This window comes from Sphaerulina musiva (assembly GCF_000320565.1).
Source record: "Sphaerulina musiva SO2202 unplaced genomic scaffold SEPMUscaffold_1, whole genome shotgun sequence".
Lineage (NCBI taxonomy): Eukaryota > Fungi > Ascomycota > Dothideomycetes > Mycosphaerellales > Mycosphaerellaceae > Sphaerulina > Sphaerulina musiva.
The window spans coordinates 3,857,159-3,879,472 of NW_016017383.1; the positions used below are offsets into that span (position 1 = coordinate 3,857,159).

The 22,314-nt window shown below is 52.3% G+C and overlaps 8 protein-coding genes across 8 annotated transcripts; 4 read left to right on the plus strand and 4 right to left on the minus strand.

The window, feature by feature from the left end:
* Nucleotides 1-54: 54 nt before the first annotated feature.
* SEPMUDRAFT_146568 (FAD_binding_1-domain-containing protein) lies at nucleotides 55-3,593 on the minus strand. The gene has a single exon (XM_016903737.1). It carries the CDS (start codon nucleotides 3,396-3,398, stop codon nucleotides 165-167), a length of 3,234 nt encoding a protein of 1,077 aa, XP_016765705.1. The 5' UTR covers nucleotides 3,399-3,593; the 3' UTR covers nucleotides 55-164.
* A 236-nt stretch (nucleotides 3,594-3,829) lies between these two features.
* SEPMUDRAFT_122930 (uncharacterized protein) lies at nucleotides 3,830-5,259 on the plus strand. Its single transcript, XM_016901808.1, has 2 exons — nucleotides 3,830-5,023; nucleotides 5,089-5,259. Exons 1-2 carry the CDS (start codon nucleotides 4,051-4,053, stop codon nucleotides 5,160-5,162), a joined length of 1,047 nt encoding a protein of 348 aa, XP_016765706.1. The 5' UTR covers nucleotides 3,830-4,050; the 3' UTR covers nucleotides 5,163-5,259.
* A 186-nt stretch (nucleotides 5,260-5,445) lies between these two features.
* Nucleotides 5,446-7,548, plus strand: SEPMUDRAFT_104815 (Pkinase-domain-containing protein; the record flags this gene model as incomplete). Its single annotated transcript, XM_016900554.1, has 4 exons — nucleotides 5,446-5,576; nucleotides 5,655-5,667; nucleotides 6,354-6,563; nucleotides 6,634-7,548. The coding sequence occupies 4 exons, from the start codon at nucleotides 5,446-5,448 to the stop codon at nucleotides 7,546-7,548; spliced, it is 1,269 nt and encodes a 422-aa protein (XP_016765707.1).
* Nucleotides 6,227-11,506, minus strand: SEPMUDRAFT_146570 (Ferric_reduct-domain-containing protein). Its single transcript, XM_016903738.1, has 5 exons — nucleotides 10,995-11,506; nucleotides 10,174-10,922; nucleotides 8,600-10,116; nucleotides 6,634-8,509; nucleotides 6,227-6,563 (listed from the first exon to the last, which is right to left on the minus strand). The coding sequence occupies exons 1-4, from the start codon at nucleotides 11,180-11,182 to the stop codon at nucleotides 8,225-8,227; spliced, it is 2,739 nt and encodes a 912-aa protein (XP_016765708.1). The 5' UTR covers nucleotides 11,183-11,506; the 3' UTR covers nucleotides 6,227-6,563; nucleotides 6,634-8,224.
* A 597-nt stretch (nucleotides 11,507-12,103) lies between these two features.
* SEPMUDRAFT_146571 (uncharacterized protein) lies at nucleotides 12,104-13,825 on the minus strand. Its single transcript, XM_016903739.1, has one exon. It carries the CDS (start codon nucleotides 13,795-13,797, stop codon nucleotides 12,850-12,852), a length of 948 nt encoding a protein of 315 aa, XP_016765709.1. The 5' UTR covers nucleotides 13,798-13,825; the 3' UTR covers nucleotides 12,104-12,849.
* Nucleotides 13,826-13,993: 168 nt separating this feature from the next.
* SEPMUDRAFT_146572 (Translin) lies at nucleotides 13,994-15,262 on the plus strand. Its single transcript, XM_016903740.1, has 4 exons — nucleotides 13,994-14,176; nucleotides 14,236-14,337; nucleotides 14,406-14,828; nucleotides 14,896-15,262. Exons 1-4 carry the CDS (start codon nucleotides 14,016-14,018, stop codon nucleotides 14,990-14,992), a joined length of 783 nt encoding a protein of 260 aa, XP_016765710.1. The 5' UTR covers nucleotides 13,994-14,015; the 3' UTR covers nucleotides 14,993-15,262.
* A 1,336-nt stretch (nucleotides 15,263-16,598) lies between these two features.
* SEPMUDRAFT_160821 (uncharacterized protein) lies at nucleotides 16,599-20,645 on the plus strand. The gene is made up of 9 exons (XM_016907908.1): nucleotides 16,599-16,935; nucleotides 16,990-17,063; nucleotides 17,134-17,656; nucleotides 17,729-18,603; nucleotides 18,677-19,005; nucleotides 19,104-19,529; nucleotides 19,637-20,128; nucleotides 20,207-20,389; nucleotides 20,553-20,645. Exons 1-9 carry the CDS (start codon nucleotides 16,640-16,642, stop codon nucleotides 20,595-20,597), a joined length of 3,243 nt encoding a protein of 1,080 aa, XP_016765711.1. The 5' UTR covers nucleotides 16,599-16,639; the 3' UTR covers nucleotides 20,598-20,645.
* Nucleotides 20,646-21,002: 357 nt separating this feature from the next.
* SEPMUDRAFT_113580 (SAICAR synthase-like protein) lies at nucleotides 21,003-22,103 on the minus strand (the record flags this gene model as incomplete). The annotated part of the gene is made up of 1 exon (XM_016901039.1): nucleotides 21,003-22,103. One exon carries the CDS (start codon nucleotides 22,101-22,103, stop codon nucleotides 21,003-21,005), a length of 1,101 nt encoding a protein of 366 aa, XP_016765712.1.
* Between the last annotated feature and the right edge of the window lie 211 nt (nucleotides 22,104-22,314).

The following is a 22,314-nucleotide window of genomic DNA, read 5'->3' on the forward strand; positions in this document are numbered from 1 at the left end:
CCTTCTGAAATTGGTACATACATGTACCTTATATGGAGCAGCTGGGTCCGGGAGGATATGATTCGCTATTGACGCAGAACTGACAATAGTACCTAGGTAGGTAATCAACCTCTACATGTATGCTCTATAAGGTACCTACCTGTACTCACTAGCAACGCATCAGTCTAGTACACCTCCAAGATGTAACGGTGTTCCTCCTTGAGCTTCTCAATCTCCTTCGCACCGCTGACCTTCTTCTTGCCCTCGGCCTTCGCTTCCGTCTCCACAGCTTCCTCCAAAACATTCTGCACATCTGGCACTGGCCATGTAGGACCGCAAAGATAGAATGCACCTTCTTCTCGCAGATAAGCTCTGCGGATATCTCCCAGGGTCTGGCGCATACGATCCTGAATGTAGATCTTCTGTGGCTGATCACGAGAGAAAGCAGCTCCAAGCAAAGTGATGATCCCAGCGTCTTGGTATGCTTCCCATTCTTCGCCATACAGGTACTCTTCCCGCTTGTGACGAGAACCCATGTAGAGGAACACGTCACCGATTGGCATGCCTTGAGAGCGTTGCCAGGCCCGCTCTTGGACAAAGGCACGGAATGGCGCAAGACCAGTTCCCAGACCTGCCATGATGATGGGCTGAGTCGTCTTGGGCGGCAGTTTCATGACTGAGGGTTTGACGGATACGGTGACTGGAGCACCGACGGGCAGACTGTTGAGATAACGAGTCGCTTGTCCGAAACGATCGCGTCCCTTGGGGTCAACCCAATTGACTGTGACGATGAGCAAGCTCACGCTATTTGGTGTGACCTTCTGGGAAGATGCAATCGAGTATTCTCTTCGCTTCATTGGGCTGACGATGCGGGCGATGTCGTGGAAACCCGGGTGAGCGGACTTGAACTCAAGCAGAATATCTGCGTAGGTGACAGTGTCAACCTCGGCGCGGCGTTTGAGCTCGACGGTGGCCTCCTGGTTGCCCCCGGTGCCCAGCATCAACAGTTGAGTCTTCTCCGCCTCGTCATCTGCAAACTCGCTGAGCGCTTCATAGAAACGCTTTGGTGGACGACCGAAAATATCGACGTTTTGCAGCAATGCTTGGTAGACTGTACGATTCTCCAGCAGATTGGGGTCCTCACGAGAAGGAACCTCCACGATCTCGTCTGGGTTGAGACCGTACCACTTGATGAACTCGTCCACTTCCCGAGAATCATTCTCCGCATGGATGCCCAAGGCCTCGCCAATCTCGTACTTGACGCCACTGTTGCCAAGATCGAATTCGATGTGGAAGATGTTTCGATCGTAGGTCAATGGTGTCAGTCTCCGGTGTTCCTTGATGTGCACAATTGCCGTCTTAGCACTAACATCAGGACGAAGGGCGCTCTTGGTACCGTATGCCTCCTTGAACACCAAGCCCTTGGCCGCAATTCGCCAGTTCTTCAGCAGAGATGGTGGCTCTGCAGTTTCGCTTTCGTACGGTGCAAAGCTGTTGATGCTCAAATCCTCTGCCGGTGGCAAAGTCTCGTTGGCCTCGGGCTCGACAGTGAGCCAGCTTTCAGGAATTTCAACCTTCTTCAACGCTTGCTCCAGCTGTTCAACCAGTGCATAAAGGGCATCACCAGCGGCTTGCAGCTTCTTGACGCCAGCCTCGAACAAATCTGGTTTGGCAAGCTTGAGGAAGGCGAATTGCAGCAGGTAAGCCTCGAGTTCTGCGTTCTCCTCGACCTTGGGGCTGGCCGCCGGATCGAGCACCCAAAGTGAGCGCTTTCCGGTGGCAATTGCCTTGCGGACAGGAGCCTTGAGCTTCTTCTCGGCATCATCATCCTTCCATCCTGGTACCTTGAGAAGTACTGTGCCTTCAGGTTTCAAACTAGCAACCACAGAAAAGTCCTTTAGCAGCTGCTCGCTACCAATGACCACGACGTCAGCATTCTTGATGCTGTACGCAGTCTCGATGCTGCGGGATGAGGTGCGCAAGTCCGTTCTGAGTGCGCCACCCTGCACCAAATTGTCGTGACCAGAACGTACGGAAACATTGAGTGCGCTGTCATCCGCGAGAAGTTGACCAAGCATCACAGGGGCACTTGCACTATGGCTGGAGTCGACATCCCAGAAGGTATACTGCTTTGCATCCTTGTCGCCGAGTGTCAAGACAGAGCTTTGTGGCTCATCGTTTGAAACGGCTTGCTGCAAGAGAGTCTCAATCCTGGCAATCGTCCAGACTGTCTCGCGGGCATATTTGATATCGTAGACACTAGGAGATCTTCCAGAAGTCATGCTTTGAAAGTTGGTCGCAGCAAGTACATCAGCATACAAGTTGCTGGCCACACTCGCATCCAGTGCCGCAGCCTGATCATGAACCTGTCCTAGGACAGCGATGTGCTGGGTGCTGGCAGGCAAAGCAGCTAGGAACTCGTCTTCCACGAAAGGCCGGTAGACACGAACGTTGATCACACCGATCTTCACACCCTGCTCTGCAAGAGCCTCGGCGACCTGAGCGGCAATGCTAGCCTCGACAGTACCGAAGACAACAGTCACGCTGTCTGGCTGTGCATGGCCGTAATACTCGAATGCTTTGTACTCGGTGCCTAACTCCGCGTTGAACGCATTGAGGAGTTTCAACAACTTGCCCTCGTTTGTCAAACGCTTCGATTGCCTGTCTTCCTGCGTGCTCTGTAGAACACTGTCATAAGTGCGCTTCAAACTCGGCACGTTCAGCACATCAATCACTCGAGTCGTCTCACGGCCCACTGTGATACCGTCATAGGTGTGAATGGTCGGGAGGATCGATGCGAGGAGTGTGGATAGAAGTGACATGTGCTGAATTTCAAAGGCGCTCCTGCTAGCCACCAGGCCCAAGCCCAACTCTTCCGCCAGCGCGAGGGATGTAGCATAATCGGTGACGAGGCCCGCCTTCGTATCGGCAGCATAATCGACAGCGGCCACTTGAAGGGCAGTAGGATTGGCAACATCATACAGCAGGCTCAACTGGTCCAACTGTGGTCGGAATTGTTGCAAAGTGGCAGTGCTCGCAATGATCGACTGCGGCACATGTCTGCGGCTCAAGTCGAAGTCGGGACTGAACATGTATCCCAGCGCAATGCTGCCAGCTCCATTTCTAGTTTGTAGACACTGCACCGCCGTCACCGCACCGTGTGCATTCTTCTCGTGGCTGTCTCGCCACGCGCGTGCCGCCACATCGAGATCGAAGGAGTCGGGCGAGTAGCAGAAGAGGTGATCGGAGAGGGCGTACGCGACCTGCTGCACCAGTGTCTGCGCAGTCAAATACGTCGGACCAGACAGCGCTTCCAAGGCAATGTCTTGTCCGAACGGCAGCGCTGCGGACTTTCGCGAGAGGGTGTTGCTGGTGGTGGTCGTCGTCGTCGCACCGCCAGTGGTCTGAGGGAGTCCCATCGTGCCGACCAAGCGTTTCGGTCTGTCGTTCCGTGGGCGCCGAGGTGTGACCACAGATGTTCGAGATTCGTTCGTCTTCCTGCTTCTGTTCCTTACTCCTTCTTCTTCTTCTTCTTCACACTACTCGATATGAAGATGCAACGAGTGTCCGAAGTGTGCGCAAGAATAAAGAATTAGTTGAAGATTGTTGTCAACATAAATTTGTCAGCGCAATGGCGAAATGGAGAGCTAGAATGAGGTGGAACAAAAAAATTGGCTCCCGCCTTTGGTTGAGCACGCCATTTCACATGCACATGTCTCCATTTATGCTGAATCAGGGTCTTTATGCCCGTACTTCTCCACAACATGCATGGCACATCTTCAGGAGAAGCTTTCGTGAGTGAATCTCTCTGCAACCATGCACACGTGATAGCTGTAGTAGGAAGGTGAGAAGTGGATGCCTTCAATTGAGCTCAATACACAGCAATTAGACTAGGGTATAAAGGTAATGGTGATGGTATTCATCATCACCATAGAAGTCTCGGAGCTGCTACTCCGCTCGTCCGTCGGCGCCTCCTGGCGATCCCTCCTACCACTATCACACATCTCGCCATTCCGACAGACAATCGTCACGTCCGAAGCCGAGGCGACGTGACAGTCCTCATCAGATGAGATGAGGCTGCTAAAGAACGCACGGACATCGATCGCCGATAGACTAGTAGGCACATTTCGCTCAGTAACTTTTCGAACAATCTTACAGATTAAAAGGGTTACTTGTTGCCGTTATTTACCCTCGGGGAAATCCTCCAACGGACCTGATGTCGCAGACATTCCAGGTGCAGCTTTTACTGGCGCTTGCGCAGCAGCAGAAGTTTCTCCTGATGCAGGCACTTTCTTCTCGTCTGTCACCGCTGCCGCCGAGGTTTCCGTTGCGGGTGTTGGAGCTGGCTCCACAGTCTCCGTTGCTGTTGTTGCTGCAGTTGCTGCAGGAACAGCTGGCGGAGCATTCTCAATTGTCACTGCAGGAGTTGGCGGTGGAGCTGTCTCTTTCTCGACAACCTTCTCCTCTGCTGGTGGCAATGAGCTTTCCTTCACTGGCCCATTAGTCGTCTCTGCAACTGGCGGTGCTTCTGCCGTGGTTTCCGTCTTTGGCGGAGGAGCAGGAGGGGTGTCCAGGGCTGATACAGGCGCTGATGGTGCTGGTGTATCCGTGGCAGGAGAAACGCCAGAAGTCTCTGTGGACGGCGCTTTCGGCAAAGCTGCTTCTTCGCTGGGCGCAGGTGCTGTTGTGCTCGGGACCGCTGCAGTATCTGGCGCGCTTGACGGCTCAGAGGGCAGCTGTTTGTTCGTATCTGGTGCTGCAGTTGAGGCAGAAGGCGCACTCTGTTCTACCGCTGGCTTCGAGGCTGGTTGGTCGGGGGCAGCGGCTTCGGGCTTCGTGGCTTCGGACTTCGTGGCTTCGGGCTTCGTGGCTTCAGGCTTCGTGGCTTCAGGCTTCGTAGCTTCGGGCTTCGTGGCCTCGGGGACGGCGGTCGGAGTGGTAGATGGCTTCGCAGGTGGTTCGGCGGCGCTTTCTTGCTTGTTCTTCTTCCCTCGCTTGAGCATGCCCTTGAACAAGCCCTTCAGCCTCTCTACCGCATCGGGAGCTGTTCGGCACGCAGCTTGTCAGTAGCTGGTCGCGACGCGTGGGACCACGCGATCCTCCACTTACGAACGCCTGGCATGATGATGGTGGTGGTGGTAGTGGTGGTGATGGGCGAGCAGGAGGTTTACCGCTCTCAGTGAAATAGAGAGGACGCGACAAACGTGGCAAGCTACGGGTCAGCAGCAGCAGTCAGCAAGCAGACAGCGCAGCAGTCATTCAGGTAGGTCAAAGTAGAACTATGAGTAAGGTATGGGGGAGAAGAGCAAGCCTTTTGGCAGGCAATCCTTTCCCTCGTGGCGTCAGACTGTCAGTGCTCTCGCCAGTTGTTGACACCCACCGTGCTTGCCGAAATGAAGCAGAGATCGACCAGAGTGGCAGAGAGTGGCAGAAAGGAAGGGGTGTGGCACCTGCGCGGCTTGGTTAATGAGATACGCTGGTGACCCTGGGCCCTGGCTGGCCACTCCTGGACTCCTGGAGTCCTTGTCCCGTTGGAACTACCTCCTAGGCGAACGAGGAGAACTCGAGGTCGGAGATGCGTTTAGTGGGGTGATACTGTATGGCGTGGCAGTCCAAGACACGGAGCGCTTGCGTGCGTGTCTGTGTTACAGAGTGTGCTACTGTACCTCCTATAGACCTTACCTCCAGGTATGCGTGGGTGAAGCTGTCGTGTCGCGTGCGGTTTGCTGAAGAGCGGTGGTAGTTCTACCTTCGCACTAGCTCTACAGTAGTAACGCACACGGTCGTTTCAGATCCGAGTGCTCTGGAGGCTCTGACTGGAAATAGATGTGGACTTTGCTACTCATCACATATTATAATCGTTCTAAAAGGCACGGTAGCCATTAGAACTCCCTACCTCCTACGCGACCTACTAGGCTACTAGTAGCGACCCGACGCGCGCGCTTCCCGGGTGAGGGTCACCAGCACATGTCACGTGACTGAGGCAGGTGTCGGAGTCTAGTGGGAGGTACCGTACCTTACTGGTCGGTGACTGCAGGTGGTTAGTCTGCTTACATAACATTGCGGGGCAAAACGTGCTTTCTACCTGTCGTTCAAGTTGCGCTGCCTCTGCTCGTACAAGAGTACTGTACCTACCTAAAGCGACCGTATCGTCCACCTACTCCACCCGCTGCTTCATACTACTGCTACTCTAACCACAACTACGACTGCGACTGGATCTCCCACAACCAATCCTCCACCACCACTACCACCACTACCACCACTACCACCACCACCACCCACTCTTCACCACCGCGAACACCACCACCACGGCCGACCTCGACCCCATCTCGCGAGCGACACGCGTTGCTGCTCAACTGACCACTGCCCGAGAGCTTCTCTGGGACCCGACATATACAGGCAAGGAGGCGCCCAAGACCCGACTGCACCCGACCCACGTCGGCACCCTCAACGTCGACAACCGCACCGACAGTAACATCTCGGTGCGGTCTCTAGGCGGTAGCCACAAGGTTGAGCCGATGGACAAGCGCCATCCCTCCAGCTTTCAACAGCTGGAAAAGCTCGGTGAAGGCACTTATGCTACGGTGCGTGTAGCTCCTCCGCGCCCGCGCGCGCTGCAAGGAAGCCCTAGGGTAGACGCTGACGAGGTCGCAGGTCTTCAAAGGCCGCAATGGGCAGACGGGCCAGTTCGTGGCTCTGAAAGAAATCCATCTGGACAGCGAGGAGGGGACACCTAGCACCGCAATCCGCGAAATCTCGTTGATGAAAGAGCTCAAGCACGAGAATATTGTCAGCTTGTACGATGTTATCCACACCGAAAACAAGCTCATGCTGGTATTCGAGTACATGGACAAAGATTTGAAAAAGTACATGGACAGCTATCAAAATCCCGCCGGCGGCACCCGAGGTGCACTCGATGCGGGCACGGTAAAGAGCTTCATGTGGCAACTGCTACGAGGTATTGCCTTTTGCCACGAAAACCGTGTCCTGCACCGCGATCTCAAGCCCCAGAACCTCTTGATCAACGCACAGGGACAACTGAAACTGGGAGACTTTGGACTTGCACGTGCATTTGGCATTCCTGTCAATACCTTCTCCAACGAAGTGGTAACGCTGTGGTACCGTGCTCCCGATGTGTTATTGGGCAGTCGCACGTACAATACCAGCATCGACATCTGGAGTGCTGGTTGTATCATGGCAGAAATGTTCACTGGGCGACCGCTGTTCCCTGGCACCACAAACGAAGACCAGCTACTCAAGATCTTCCGGCTCATGGGCACCCCATCCGAGCGCAGCTGGCCCGGTATCAGTAGTTTTGCCGAGTACAAGCAAACATGGCCCGTCTATGCTACGCAAGAGCTCCGCGCCATTCTGCCCCAAATTGATACGCAAGGTCTGCACCTGTTGAGTCAACTGTTACAGCTTCAGCCCGAAAGGCGTTGGTCTGCGGAACAGGCCTTGGCTCATCCCTGGTTCACCGAGCTCAATGCACGTAGTCAGGCAGCTGCATCCGGAGCTTTCACGAATCCGGTACCTGGAATGGCGGTAGGACAGCAGCGTGCTTACTGATCCACATTATGTGTTGATTGCACTTGGCCCTCGGGTGGCTTGACCACTTGCGAGGCCGTGTCTGTGATCGATGCAGTTCATGCGCGAAGGCGAAAACCCATGGTTCACCTTCGCGTCTAGCCAACGAGGAGCAGGTGGAGCACTTTACGTGTTGTATGACTGTCGAGAAGTCTAGAATGCAACCTGCTGATCAGGGATGATCTTACCTCACGGCGATCGACATCATGCTTGCTTATGGCTATATCTCAGAGGAGGTACTCGAGCGTGCCCGAGAGAGGCACAGCAACGTTGTGGGCGGCTGAAGCCGGCCATGAGAACGAGATTGATCTGAAGCCTGAGTTTAAGCTTCTGGGTTAGCGGCTGGTCTCAAAAGGCTTGTTAGAAGCTTTGCAACGCTTGCTACTTCCTTCGAGTCACTGCTGGGACGCTTGTGGAAGACCGATCAATAACATGATTTGAGTCCATCAACTGTGTCTGAGGGAGAAGATGCAGAGACTCGAGGCTTCCCTGAGCCGTTGCAGCTCAGATATAGGCAGATTCCAAAGCGCCGCTCCCCAAATCCACGAGCCTGCATCTCTCTCTCTCTCTCTCCACTCGTGGCACGTTCCCAGCCATCTGCATCTCCCTCTCCGTATAAAGACTACCCTGGGTATCGATCACGTAGTTCTTGGAAGTCTTACAACACATAATTCTCCGCATGCAAATAAACCTCCACCACCTCTCCCTTGAAAACTTTACTCTGCAACCCCGCCACCGTCTTACTCACATCCATTCTCATCCCCGCCGGCCCACACACAAACACACACGCCTTGCTTCCCGCCGCATTCCATTCTTTGCTCATTTCTTGGAGCATATACGAGAGTTCTGGTCGGCCCCATTCGATGCTCCAGCCTGCTGCTGCTGTTGAGGCTGAGGTTGATTGGAGACGGGGTTTGATGGTTGCGGGTAGGAAGGCGAATCTCTGTTTGGAGGGTTTGGTGTGTTAGAGCAGATGAGATGATGATGACGGGTGAGGGGGAAGGGGGAGGGGAGGGGGAAAGGGAAAATTTACCATGAGATTTTTTTGAAAATCAGTTGGAGTAGAAGGAAAGCCGAAATCGAAATCTTGCAGTGCTGCAGCTGCTGTTGCTGCCGGGGGAACTTTGGTCTGGATTTGCGACTGCTGTTGCTCCTGCAGTGGTGGCGATGGTATTGCCATCTTCTCCGCAGAAGTAGTATCCAATGAAGAAAGCTGTTGTTTCCACTTCCTCTTTTCATGCGGGTAAGTAGTAGTAGCAGTAGCAGTAGAATGCGGTGTATCTCCTTCTGCATATGCGCACGAAGAAAAATCTGGAGCATGAAGTTGCAAACCAGAACGATGTGAAGGATGTGGAGGAGGAGGAGGAGGGATCCTCTGTGATAGAGGGCTTCGCATTGGCTTCAGATGAGCCTCAGGAAGAGGTCGTAAGCGATCTGTACTCTCCTCTCGAAGCTCTTTTTCGTGTGCCAAATCTCCATATGCTTCGGCTTCGGCTTCGGCTTCGGTTTCGAGTGATAATGCCGAGTGTCGTTGAGTGTTTGAAGCTGTGGAATAGCGGCGGTTGGGGTTTGAGTTGAGGGAATGTTTGCTTTTGTTGTTGCTTGCGATTTTGTGAAAGATGTCTGAGACTTTGTTGTCGTGAAAGAGCGAACTCACAGGTCCGGGTCTAGGTCTACCACCAGGCAGATGTGCTGCGCTGACGAAGTTTCCGGTTTGTTGTTGTTGACGCTTCGCGCCTGTAATATAGAATTGACAACTCACGGTATCAGGAGGTGCGAATTCGCGACAGATACGAAGTTCTTCTTTGAACCATTCCATCGTCTCGGGACGCTTCATCGCCCAGAGGAGGTGTATCGATCTCGTGACCGCCTTGCCGTCTCGCATGCGTTTGATGAGATCGAGGAGCTGAGAGACGATGGCCGTGATGCCCGTTCCTCCTGCGATGAGGACTACGTGCTCGAATGAGTCCAGTCGGCGACGCATACCACCGTATGGCCCGTCGATGAAGGCGCGATACGTCCACCATGGTCCATGATCCAATGCACTGTCCAGAACCTTTTTGGTAAAACCGCCGAAAGGTCGGAAGACGACCACCATGTCTCTGTATTGTTCTCCGTACTCGGAAGGGTAGTCGTCACTACAGAGCGAGGCGATGGTGAAGGGGTGATTCTCGAAAAGAGAAACACCAGGCATGCGGAGGTAGATGTACTGGCCGGGCTTCCAACGAACTCGAGTTGGTATTGTGACCTTGACTGCATTGTCTTCCAATACGGTCACCGCAGCCTCCTCGCCTATGCCCCAAGAGATCTGGAATGGATTGGTCCAGTTGAGATACAGAAGCCTAAAAATATAGGATGCGAGCCATATCGCAGTGGTCGCCCACAGATAGTGCCAAGAGGTCAAGTAATTATGACAATGCCAGAAGAGGAGTCCTAGCAGTGCAATGGAGACGGGAACATGCACGACGACAAAGAGCTCGTAGAATTTGCGTCTAAGGGGTCCAAGCGAGTGCACGCAGAGAAAGATTGCGGGCACGAGAGCAGCAATTCCTGTGAGCTGCAAGTCAGATTTTTGTCACTATCATTCATTGGTGGATGCTTGCATACCTGTGCCATAGATGTACACGCCAGACTGTTGAGCTTGCAGCAGACGATGAAACTCTTGCATGCCTCCGTCGTCCCAGACTGGAGTGACATAGAAAGGCACTGTGTGTATAATGCTCAGGATGAGAAAGATGTAAGCCAGCCAGCGATGCAACACATTCAATCTCTCGTGGCCGATTCCAGTGAGTAGCGAGATGAGGTTGGCTTTCATGCTCAATCCAACAATCCAGGGCATCAAAGCTACGGCAATCATCCCAGATCGGATCGCAAGCGGTGGAGACCCGAATTGTATTGATTGCCAGTATAGTGGCTGTGGTATAAACGTATAAAGCAGCGTGAACGCGAGCGCGGCAAGGGCAATGAGGCATACTCCAACCGAGGGAAAGACGATTGGTCTGAGCTGCTTATGCACTCGCAGACTCGGTATGGGTCGATAGAGAACGTAGCGAAAGGCCGCCAATGTGTTTTTGAGAATCCACGGCATAGAGGGCTGCTCGACTTCTGGCAATGGCGCTTTTGGAACCGGCTGTTCTAGTGAAAAGAACTTGCGTGTCGATCGATCTGTCGCCAGAGCGGATAGCTCATAGTCGGTGGCTGGGGACGCACTCATGGCGAGGTTTTCAATGGATTCCTTGTGTGCAGCTATTCGCACCTTGTCGCCAAAGAAGTGGTACCACCGTATTATTGCCGTTGCTACCAAGAGAATGATGCTGAACCATACCCAGCCTAAAGCGTACTTGCCAGAATCTTCCCTAGACACCATCACACATCTGTCAGCAAACACAGCTGAGCCAGAACCTCGATTCCTGACTGTCCAGACTTACCATGGATCTCGCGTATGAGCTTCAATTAAGCCTGCTGGACTGGTGCTGTTGCAGCAAGGTATAGACACACGTTTTTGCATTGAGGGCGCATCGGCCGAGACATCGCTGGGGGTATATGATGCCCCATCATGGAGGAATTCCAGAGCGAGACCTACACGCCTGGTGAGGATTTCTGCAACACCGGCCATGTTCAGTCGTGAAGCAGGTGCTTCAATCCACGAGCTATAGAACCAGTATCGTCAAACGCACCACGGAGGAGTCTGTTGCCGTTAGGTCCCACCAGCTTAGGGCGTCACTATGATCCCAGAGCAGGTTCCGATCTGTAGTAAGTGGTGCAACAAACTCCAAGTTGGGCGCTCGCGACTCGCGAGTCACAACGGGTATATCCAGCTCCACGGTTGCAGTCTAGTCGCATCAGATTCTGTGTCCACATGTATTCACTTCATCTCGATCATCGTCACCGATTGCCGTGCGCAGACGAAAACATCAGGTGGCAGTCCAGAGTGGTCGACTGAACAAACGCGGGTGAAGAAGCCAAACCGATTCTTGATAAACTTGGTGGAAGAGGAAATGTACATCACCCCAACTAGATAGTGCGATGCGATGTGCAAGAACCTGCATGCACTATCACCTGCCGAGGAAGCCATGCACACCAGTGATGGGTGATCATCACAATCTTTGTGCACATCGCATACTTCTAGAAACCGACAAAGTCAAAGTGCCGTGATAGAGCTTCTGGAGCTTTACTTGATGAGACTACGAAGTGGTCAATACGCCTGATGTCAGCAATCAGCATTAAATTGGTTGGCTGTGCGGAATAGGGGATATTCCCTCGTGTCAGTGGCGAGGGCTGCGGAGGTAACTACTTCAGCATCGCTGCAGTGTGCAACGCCGCATCTGTTCTGGACCCGGTTATCGTCTGTGGCTCTTGATGATAGTTCTACTGCGGCGGTGTTATCAGTATAATGCGAACAGGAGATCGGCTGAGCACTCGTGACTGGCGCTGCCTATTGAGGCGATGCGTTCGCATATTTGCCTGAATCTGCCTCTTCAATTCGCCCGAGCTCTACTGAACATTATCGAGACTCCACCACCTCGACAGCGAATGAGTTCGGTTGATGGATCCAAGAAACAACAAGGTGAATGGGAGGTGCAGGTGGACGACTCTAAGAGGATGTCTAGCCGCCGACGCTATGGTGAGGTCGAATTCTGGCTGCTCATTGGCCACGGACATCCCGGTCAGATCGACTTTCCATGTGCACGTGCAAGCAATTCGTAGCGAGCAAAGCCTGTGATTCGCGAATTGCATTGGGGTGATATGAATGGACAATATCAATGCCTTTCTGTTCGTGCTAGGCGAATCATGTCTGTCGGTCGGGACCTAGCATCCTGTCAACGTCGTCCTCAATCAACCCAGCAGAGCCACGGAGATCAATCTCATTGCAAGTTTGATCTTACGACAAAATCATCTGTATTTTGCGCTGTCGCTGCGAAAATGGCTATGATCCATAGCTGCACGCTTGACATTGTGGGACCCAAGCTGGATGTTGCCCGAGTTCTCGACTTGAGGCACGTTCAAATTGGTGCTAAAGGCTGGTCGCAGCTACCATAGCATCGCTCTCTCTCCTAGTGATTCCGCCACGTGTTCGCCACATCAGGAAGGCTTGACAGGAGGATTGGGGTTTTATATGTCCAGGTCTAATTTCCGCAGCTGTATGACGGGTTTCGACCTGTTCGTGTGTTCCACTGGTACGTGACATGATCGTGATGGGGACAGCATTCACACTCCTCATCGTGCAAAGCATGTATTCTTACTTGAATTTGCTGGCCGGTATCTTGCTCGAGCAGGTTGTGCTCAGTCTCCATCGTCGTCGACTTCCTCGAGCTGCACCACACGTTTCGTACTCGATGGCTCTTGTTCCTGTCGAGGATCCAGACCTTTCATCTCCTCCTCGAAGCGCTTCAACTGCAGCTCCATGTCCACATCAGTGGTGCCTGGCGGCGCTTCTGCCTCCTCTACCTCGATTTCCATCCTGGCGGCCTCCTCTCCCGCCTCCTCGGCAGCTTTCTGCGCAGCATAGTATCCAGCCTTTTCCAGCTTGTCTATCTCCTCTGGCTCCAACAAGCGTCCCTGCCCTTTAACTTGCTTTTGCTTCTGCCTGACTGCAGCAGGCACAAATTTGGTGGCTTCCTTCTTCAGATCTCGGAGCTGAGGCGCGCTGCTGTATACAAGCTGTGGAGGCGGAGGTGCTACGGCAGGCTTCGTGGGTAGAGCGTGAGGCATGCGCTGACCGTCGGGTCCGATTTGAGGGTCGTGAAACTTCTGTCGAGGCATGGGCGGAGGCGTATCGCGAGGCATGGGTATGTTGCGGACTTCCGGATCTGTGTCGCTGCCACTGTCACTGTGTGGGCCGTCTACGTCTCGTCTCCGCTTGCCGAGGTGCTGCCTGCGATCGCGTTGCTCTTGTCGCGCATCACCTCTGTCGCCTCTATCAGTTCTCTCTGTACGACGCTCGTGGCTCGGGAATTTGGGAGCTGCATCTCCCAGAGCCTCTCTGGCGCGCTTGATGCCTCTGATGTCGCGCTCGAGTTGCGCAAGAGTCTCCTTGTCCTTCGGCCGCAGCTGGTTCCTGCTCTCCAATTCCTTCAACTCATCAATCTGCTTCTGCAGGCGTTCCGGGTTGCGGCGCGCGAGTTTCTCATTGCGCTGCTCTTGGACATTCTTCTTCGATTTGGCAATCTCTTTGCGTTTGTCCGCCTTGCGCTGGGCAGCGACGGGGTTGGCCGACTTCTCCTTGGGCATGACTGATCCGGCCGATGAGTGATTGATCCAGTGGGGGAATATCACGAATCAACTTGAAGCAGTTGCAAGTGGAAGAAGGGAAGAAGTGATAGAATGCCTGAGCTATATAACGGCGCTAGTCCGTATTCCACCACGTTTTCATGTGACATTGGAACTTCCACGACCTCCATCTTGTCGACCTCACACTGCCATCAATGTCTAAACGCTCTCATACCGAAATGGCCAGCGCAACAGCTCCGGGCGTTTCATCGCCTTTTATACCAATGTTCGAGCAGTTCCGAGCAGAGCTTGACGAACATCACGATCGCCGCGAAAGAATCAACAAAGCATCTCGCGACATCACCGCAGCATCCAAGAAGATCATCTTCACGCTACAACGGTGAGCGCACTTTTTGCCTATTGTTTGACTCGGCTTTTTGAGCTCACTGTTGTCCTCAGGGTCCGCACATTAAATGCACCTTTACCGCCACCAGTCATCACAGGCAACGAACCTTACCGCAAGAATATCCAAACGCAGTTCACCAGCGTGTGCAATGATCTGTAGGGCGCTGACAGCATCAATTACTAGCAAGAAGCTGAGCTAACCTTGCGTTCTTGCTGACCTGCAGACAAGGGCTCAATGCTCATCGCTATTCTCGACAGATCACTGGCGGTAATCAAGAATGGATGGAAGCTGTATCTTTCGAACATTACCTGACCACAGCAACCCTCATCACATACGAAAGTGCTGCTAGGAAGCTCTCTGAACTGACTGCTCCGTCCATGAACCTGAGTGTAGAAGATTACCTCCTCGGCATCTTTGACATGACAGGTGAATTGATGAAGTTTGCAATCACGACCATGGCGATGAATGGCGAGATGCCCACCATCGATTCTGCGCAAGGTCAGGAGCAGAGAAGTATCTTGAATGATATGCGGTATTTGCGAGCTGCGCTTGAGAAGTTAGACGTGAGTCGTTGGTCATCGGGAAAGGAAGTCGACAAGAAAATGGACGTTATGAAGGCGAGTGTGGAGAAAGTGGAACGAGCGTTGTGAGTGACTGATGATGGATTGCTTTCTGTAGCATGTGTAGCATGAAGGTTACTGATCAAGTCTCAGGTACGGACTGGTTGTACGTGGCGCCGAACGACCTAATGGTGGCTGGTTGCCGGATACAGATGGTGGTGCTGGAAGGGCGATTGACGTCGAAGGGTGAATGCAGAGAAGCAGATGTGATGACAGACACCACTTGGACTTGGACCTGCTATCATGGAGCGAGTGTAGGCGATTACCCCAGTGCTCGAGATGGATGAGCAGTAGATCATGAGAGATACTCGTCAGAGATGACTGTAAGTGAATGTTCGTCGAACCGCTTGAACAGTGCAGTTGTACGGGTCGGCTGCTCAGGTTACACACTGCGGGCTTCAAGAGAGTATTCTGTAGCCACGGATCGAACGAGGCACGAGAGGAGTTCATAACTGGCCAGCATGACTCACCAAATAGTGGCCTATACACATTCGTTCGATTCTTCGAAATACACAGGCTGGAGTCGGTGTCAGATATCAGGATTATGCTCGACAGGAAAATGACAGGGACGGTTCACCAGACTTCCAGGTTTGCTTTCCAGGATCCAGCAGCATCAGCAGGTGTCTCTGCGTTACCAGGACTTTGACACGTGGCGACTATGGATGCATGGAAGACATACGTCCACGTTGTTGTAATACACAGTACGACCAGAGGACAAGGACAGCACAACATACATTGTCATGTAGTCAAGGAATGGTCAAGAGAAACGACCACGACGAGGCACAAACCACTGCGGGCCCTGCGTCATATCTCCAGACGGGCATGCATTGTTGCTCATGTTGTGGCATCTTTTTCGACAACAACACATTTTGCACAAGTCTGCCGAATATCACCGGACGTGGCTATATACACCTATCTGGCGATCCCATCAGACTAACTCTTCCGTATGCTGAATATACAGCCAAAGCCGTGGTTGTTGTCGGTTACCGGGTTGGCGGATTTCGATCTGGTCGATGGTGTATAGAGACTTGCATTAATGCACACTTATGCAGTCATGCACGCCCCTCATCCACATTGGTGAGTAGTGTGGGCAGTGGATTGTCCTAAACTGGTATAGTGTCTTCTGAACTGAGGACATCTCTCGTTCCTCAACGTGATTTGCACGTGCAGGTCAATGTCTACCATGATTATACCTCCTATAGCAACTCGAGCAGGAGGTAGGAGGCACGGACTAGAACTACCTCCTACATGTAAGTGAAGTATACCTCACTTACCCCTTATTTCCAGGACAGTTTGATATGCCAAGCATACTGCATTTCCCCATCCAGGCTCAACACTCGATTATTCCAGCAACGATCTGCCTGCGAACGCCACTGCAGGAGCTGAAGATGCAGTTCGGCCTGCACATCGTGGGGCATCTGCAACAAGCACAGATACCAATAGAACTAGGAGGTAAGACACCTCCGATACGCATAATCTGACGCTGCTGACTGGCTGACTGGCTTGGTCCGATGCAGTCTCAGATGCAACTACACACACTGTCTTCATCTGGCACGATCGTCGGATGTCTCCCGCTTCCACGGCTTCACGACACTCGTGAAGAGCACGACAGCCTCGCACCGGAGGATGTGATTGTGTGCGCAATGCTGGCGCTAATGCATCCTCGTGGTAATGCAAGAAGCTATCATATTTCCTTGCCACCGTAGGCAGGTAAATAGGTAGGGACCGAGCTCATTCAGGCTTCACCATCACTCTTTGCGACCTCCAGAGCGACCTGGTATATCGATATCGACATTGTCCTAACGAGCAGGGACATTGCTCGCGTGCTACCACAACAATGCCGGGCAAGATCACGACACTCATCGGCACCATCAGGCGAAAGCCTGCCACTGCACCAGATGGCAGGTCAGATAGAGAGCTCAACGGCACGACCGAGAAGACTTCCATCATACAGGATCTCAAGCACATGAACATGAAGACTGCTTCCACACTCGGCCAAGGTCTTACCAGTCTGGCTTCAGGAGAACCTCTGGACGACAAAGAGCTGATGTTGGAAAATGGAGTCGCCATGTTGCAGGGTCTGCCACTCAACAGTGGCCTCTCGGCAGCAACAAGTAATGCCTTTATCAAGATGTAATGTCACACACGTCCATGCTGGCTCGATGGACCAGTACTGATAATAATCAGGCTATGGCACGACCTTCCTCACCCAGCTACTACTGTAGCAGGACCGACAGCTCGCTATCGACGACACGATGGAGGTATTGGAAATGATCTTGCGAACGTTGACACGTTGTGGACCACTGCTGATTCCCATGTTCCGACTGATAGGCAACAATAATCCTTGGAACCCCGAAATGGGTAAAGCAGGCACGCCGTATTCTCGTACAGTACCTCCCCTTCGACCCAAAGGCCCCAACCTTCCTGACCCCGAGCTGGTCTTCGAACAACTCCTCAAACGCCCAGACAACGAATTCCGCGAACACCCGTCCGGTCTCAACAGACTCTTCTTCTCATTTGCCACGATTGTGATCCACGAGTGCTTTCAAACCCGCCGAGGCACAGATCAATGGATCAACGAAACTTCGAGTTATGTGGATTTGTCGACGCTCTACGGGAATACCGAAGTGGAGCAGAAGAGAGTTCGAACGTACAACAATGGACTGATCTACAAGGACTCTTATGCTTCTGAAAGAATTGCTATGATGCCTCCTGGAGTGGTCACGCTCCTGGTCATGTTCTCTCGCAATCATAATGTCATCGCCAAGAATTTGTTGTCCATCAATGAAGAGGGAAGATATGGCGAGTGGGACAAGTTGAAGACTGAGGGTAATGAGCCTGGGTGCCAGAAGTGGTATGTAAGGGCTTATTGGGATAGAAGACATGCAAGAGCTTGATCACTGACGGATCCTGTCATCAACAACAGGCAAGACGAGGACATTTTCCAGGTTGCCCGAAACATCAATGTGGGCTTCTTCGCCACTGTCGTGCTCAAGGATTACGTCGCAGCCATTCTCAACACCCCACGAGCCAACTCAACCTGGTCTCTCGACCTCGGCGGTGAGATCAAGGCGGGAGGCAATCGTGTCGAACGAGGGACCGGAAACGTCGTCTCTGTCGAATTTGCAGTTTTGTATCACTGGCACGCAGCACTCTCTGCCGCAGATGCCAAATGGATGGAGGATATCATCAGGAAGAACATCCCCGAGCTGGGCGACTTGACGGAGTTGAACGAGAAGCATTTCATGAAAGTGATGATGGCCGAAGGACACAAATTGAAGAACACCCCACCTCCGAAATGGACATTCGGAGGGATCGAAAGGAATCCTGACGGCAGCTTCAACGATGCCGACCTGGCCAAGATTCTGCTAGATTGTGTCGAAGAGCCCGCTCACGCGTTTGGAGCCCACGGTACGCCTGCTAGTCTGAAGATTGTCGATGTAATGGGCCAGTTGCAAGCGAGAAACTGCTTCAATGTGTGCACGATGAACGAATTTCGCCGATATTTGAACTTGAAGCCGTATGCGAGCTTCAAGGACTGGAACCCCGATCCCAAGACTGCGAGATCAGCGGAGCTGTTGTATGGCCATATTGACAACTTGGAGCTGTATCCGGGATTAATGGCCGAGTGCACCAAGCCTGCCATGCCTGGCAGTGGTGTCTGCCCGGGCCAAACGACCGGACGTGGCATCTTGAACGATGCTGTCGCGCTGGTCCGTGGAGACCGATACCTTTCGTACGACTTGAACAGCTCCACTTTGACGAATTGGGGCTTGGGAAAGATTGGTGTTGTCGCACCAGGTAAGATGAATTGTGTCTCCCAGGCTATTCATATATTTTGTAGCACAATGTTGACCTCGATATCCTCTTCTAGGTTCCTACGGAGGCATGTTACCCAAGATCCTCTTCACTGGTCTTCCGGACAGCTTCACTGGTACTTCTGCATACGCTCTGCTCCCCTTCTACACTCCCAAAGCCGTGAAGAAGATCCTCGAAGGCAATGGTGTGGTCCAGCAATACGACCTCAAGCGTCCTGCAGGAAAGCCCATGGTCGCTGTTCACACCCAGGAAGCTTGCAAGAAGGTTTTTGAAGACCGAGCAACCTTCCGCACCATGTACCAGGCTGCCGTCACGAACTGCACCGATGGCCACGAGTTTATGCTTGGTTGGGATGAACAGAAGAAACACGACGCTCGATCTAATGTAAGACACGGCCACTTTTTCCAGAAACGAAGGAGGAGAAAATCATGAATTGGTACTGATCGCCTTGCTCGCTTGTCTTCTTCTTCTTCTTCATTTAGGTCCTCCACAAAATCTTCTTCGAAGAAGGATTCGAGAAAAACGTCGGAAAATTCTTCCGCGCCAACGTCGCCGCCCTCATCAAGAAAAACTCCCTCACCTACTCCGGCTCCCGTCGCTCCATTGACATTGTCCGCGACGTGACCAACGTGACACCCATCCTCTGGTTGGCCGAAAGGTTTGCCATTCCTCTCAAAAGCGACGAGCATCCCAAAGGGTTGATTTCCCGGCCGCAGCTATTTGATATGTGGCTAGTCCTGTTCATCTACCAGAGTTTTAACATTTTGCCTCGCAACGAGTGGGAACTGCGAGAGGGAGCGATGAAGGCTGCACCGATTCTGAGGGAGATTCTGACGGCGCATTTGAAGACTCAACAAGGAATGAAGGAACATATTGTCGATTGGTTGGCCAAGGGGAGTGCTTACGAGGTGAGTAATTCTTTTTTTTTCTCTTCTCCTCTCCTTTGAACAGAATATCCCTCTCCCCCCCACCGTATGATCGTGAACCATAGCTAACCCCTTTCCCTCCACGCCAGGTCGGTCCCGACGCCGACAGAATCTACAAAGCCCTCCTCCACACCAACCTCCCCCTGGGCGACCTCGTAGGCGACATCATCGGAATTTCCTCCCCCGTAGCAGGAAATCTCACTCAACAAGCCTCCCTCCTCATCGACCTCTTCCTCCTTCCGCAATACGCCACTTACAAATCCCGCATCATCCACCTCGCCCACCAACCCGATGACGACGACGCCTCGAATCGCGAACTTCAAGGTTTCGTCTTTGAGGGGATGCGCCACGCCGGTGTCGTGCCTGGTGTGCCGCGCGTGGCGACTCGGGATACCGTGATTGATGATGGGGAGGAGGAGGAGGAGAGAGGTGGCGGCGCGCAGAAGAAGCAGAAGAAGATTCTGGAGGGCCAAATGGTATTTGTTGCCACGTCAAAAGCGGCCATGGATCCCAAAGCATTTCCTGAACCGGAAAAATTGGATCCGTATAGGCCTTTGAGTAGTTATATTTTATTGGGGCATGTAAGTTTTTCCCTCTCTTCTTTATCCCTTCAAAGAAAAAATTTGGTAATTTTCTCACGCGATTATCTTTTTGTATAGGGCCTTCATTTCTGCTTTGGAGCTCGACTCGTCGCACCTGCTCTCGTGGCAACTTTGAAACAAGTTTTCAAATTGAAAAATCTTCGACGCGCAGCGGGGCGTAGTGGGGAGTTGCATGGAGTGGAACATGAGATTTCGGGGACGGGAGTGATGATGAAGTCGTATTTGGATCATGCTTCAAAGGTATGTTTTTTTCTTTCTTTCTTTCCTTCTTCTTTTTTTTTTTTTGCGGAGAAACTGTTGGTGGGGTTTGGTCGGTGGTGGGGGGCCGATGAACTTACATACTCATAATATGTGAAATGTGATGATGCTAATATTTGACGGGGTCGGTGACGCTATCGAATAGGAGAGTCCGATTCCTACTACGTTGACGCTGGAGTATGATGAGTAAGGAGGTAGAGAAGGAGAGAGGGATGAGATGATGATTCATAATGGCCATGTCGTAGGGGGAACTCAATGAGGAGAGGATAATGGTGATAATCAATGATGAGATGACAGCCAAGAGGGTAAGTTGATAAATGATGAGAAACGATCAAACTTGCATTTGGGGGTATCTTAAATCATCAGTTCCAGTGATTTCTTCGGCCTGATTCACGGCCATCCATAACTCCCACTCTTCCAGTTTAAATGCATGTAAATGACTGACTGACTGACTGACTGAGTCCATATTCCTTCCCCATCCTTCACTCAACAAAATCTTTCATCCTTGTCCTCGACAACGGCACTCATATTGGCCGTCGCACGCTCTATCATCTAGTCGATTCCTTCGTAGCTGCTCATCATCATCATCCACATATCACGCCCTCACTTCAATCAAATCATTGATCATTTGCAAAAACCGTTGACGATACTCTCCACTATCAGTCGTAATACTCATATGCCCCTGTCGATCCACCGTATTGTATACACTAATGAGGGCAGTCATCACTCGAGCGTAGACTTTGTGTTTACTCCAGAAGAAATCTAGGACGCTCGCTCGATATTTCCATTTTCCGTCTGCGGATGTGATGGAGGTGCGCCAACTGGGTGGTGCAATCACGGGAGGTTTGCCTCTCGGTGGCAAGTTTCCTTCTTCTTCTCCTTCTCCTTCATTCGTGGAGGCGGGTTTCGCAGCATCATTATCAGAAGAGGAAGAAGGGTCAGCGGGAATGGGTATTCGGACGAGCATCAGCGAGTAATCGACAGTATTGCAATTGGCGAGTAATCTGGTATCTTTTTGGAGTTGTGCTTTGAGATCTTCAGCTTGATCGAGAGTCAGAATGAGCTTGTCGGGGAAGTTGTCGGCCAACTTGGTCTTGGTGGCCTCGCTCGACAGTGCTCCATGAGCAATGTCTCGTTCGGGATAAAAGTAGGACATGGGTTTCAGGTCATAGTCTTCCCAGTCATCTCGTTTTCCGTGGAGTAAATTCTCCATGACGATGTGATGTGTGGGTGTAATATTCAACAAGGTGCCGATACTGCATTGATAGCATGCGAGAAACGCGGTGATTCGCGTCAGGAGACTATTGGGGTTGTGATACATGTACTCGGCATAGGGTTGCAACAGATCGTTCTTGAAGAAGGAGGACTCAAAACGGCGAGGAATGGACTTGATGATGTACTCTTCATCGTGTGTGGTGAAGAAGGTGGAGCCGGAGAGGCCCATATGTCCTTTGATGGCTTTGAGCAACCTCTTGTGCTCATCGTTGGCGCCAAAGCTGGCCTTGAATTCGCTCTCATCGAGGTGCCAGGCGCCGTGGCGTAGCGCTTGGAATAGTTGTTGGTTGACACACTGCAATTCGAGGCAGTACAGGCAGAAGTAGTTGGGGATGCGAGTGAAGATGCCAGGGCCCTTTTCTGAGCTGTAGATGATGGAGTGTGTAATGCAGCTCGCCGTCACCTGTTCTCGACGTGTCATATCGATGTGATGTGATGGGGTGTGAATAGTGTCGGCGCGAGGTAGAAGTGAAAGGAGAGAGGGAAAGAAGAGAAAAGGAGAGAAAAGAAGAGGAAGAGGAAGAGGAAGAGGAAGAGGAAGAGGTGAAGACGACAAATTCGGCGCCGGTGACCGAGACAGAGTAGTGCAAGACTAGCTAAGGTACATGATGTATACCTGAGGTGCTTGGAGG

Bases quoted from the DNA above. Each gene is read 5' to 3' on its own strand.
- SEPMUDRAFT_146570 (XM_016903738.1), bottom strand. From the start codon at position 11,182: ATGGCCGGTGTTGCAGAAATCCTCACCAGGCGTGTAGGTCTCGCTCTG. The intron at 10,923-10,994 runs GTAAGTCTGGAC...GATGGTGTCTAG, and splicing joins GCTCATACGCGAGATCCATG to GGAAGATTCTGGCAAGTACG. The intron at 8,510-8,599 runs GTAAATTTTCCC...CCCTCCAAACAG, and splicing joins ATTTTCAAAAAAATCTCATG to AGATTCGCCTTCCTACCCGC.
- SEPMUDRAFT_146571 (XM_016903739.1), bottom strand. From the start codon at position 13,797: ATGCCCAAGGAGAAGTCGGCCAACCCCGTCGCTGCCCAGCGCAAGGCG.
- SEPMUDRAFT_160821 (XM_016907908.1), top strand. From the start codon at position 16,640: ATGCCGGGCAAGATCACGACACTCATCGGCACCATCAGGCGAAAGCCT. The intron at 20,129-20,206 runs GTAAGTTTTTCC...CTTTTTGTATAG, and splicing joins GTTATATTTTATTGGGGCAT to GGCCTTCATTTCTGCTTTGG. The intron at 20,390-20,552 runs GTATGTTTTTTT...GCTATCGAATAG, and splicing joins ATTTGGATCATGCTTCAAAG to GAGAGTCCGATTCCTACTAC.
- SEPMUDRAFT_122930 (XM_016901808.1), top strand. From the start codon at position 4,051: ATGAGGCTGCTAAAGAACGCACGGACATCGATCGCCGATAGACTAGTA. The intron at 5,024-5,088 runs CTGTTCGGCACG...TCCTCCACTTAC, and splicing joins CCTCTCTACCGCATCGGGAG to GAACGCCTGGCATGATGATG.
- SEPMUDRAFT_146568 (XM_016903737.1), bottom strand. From the start codon at position 3,398: ATGGGACTCCCTCAGACCACTGGCGGTGCGACGACGACGACCACCACC.
- SEPMUDRAFT_146572 (XM_016903740.1), top strand. From the start codon at position 14,016: ATGGCCAGCGCAACAGCTCCGGGCGTTTCATCGCCTTTTATACCAATG. The intron at 14,177-14,235 runs GTGAGCGCACTT...TGTTGTCCTCAG, and splicing joins ATCATCTTCACGCTACAACG to GGTCCGCACATTAAATGCAC. The intron at 14,338-14,405 runs GTAGGGCGCTGA...GCTGACCTGCAG, and splicing joins ACCAGCGTGTGCAATGATCT to ACAAGGGCTCAATGCTCATC.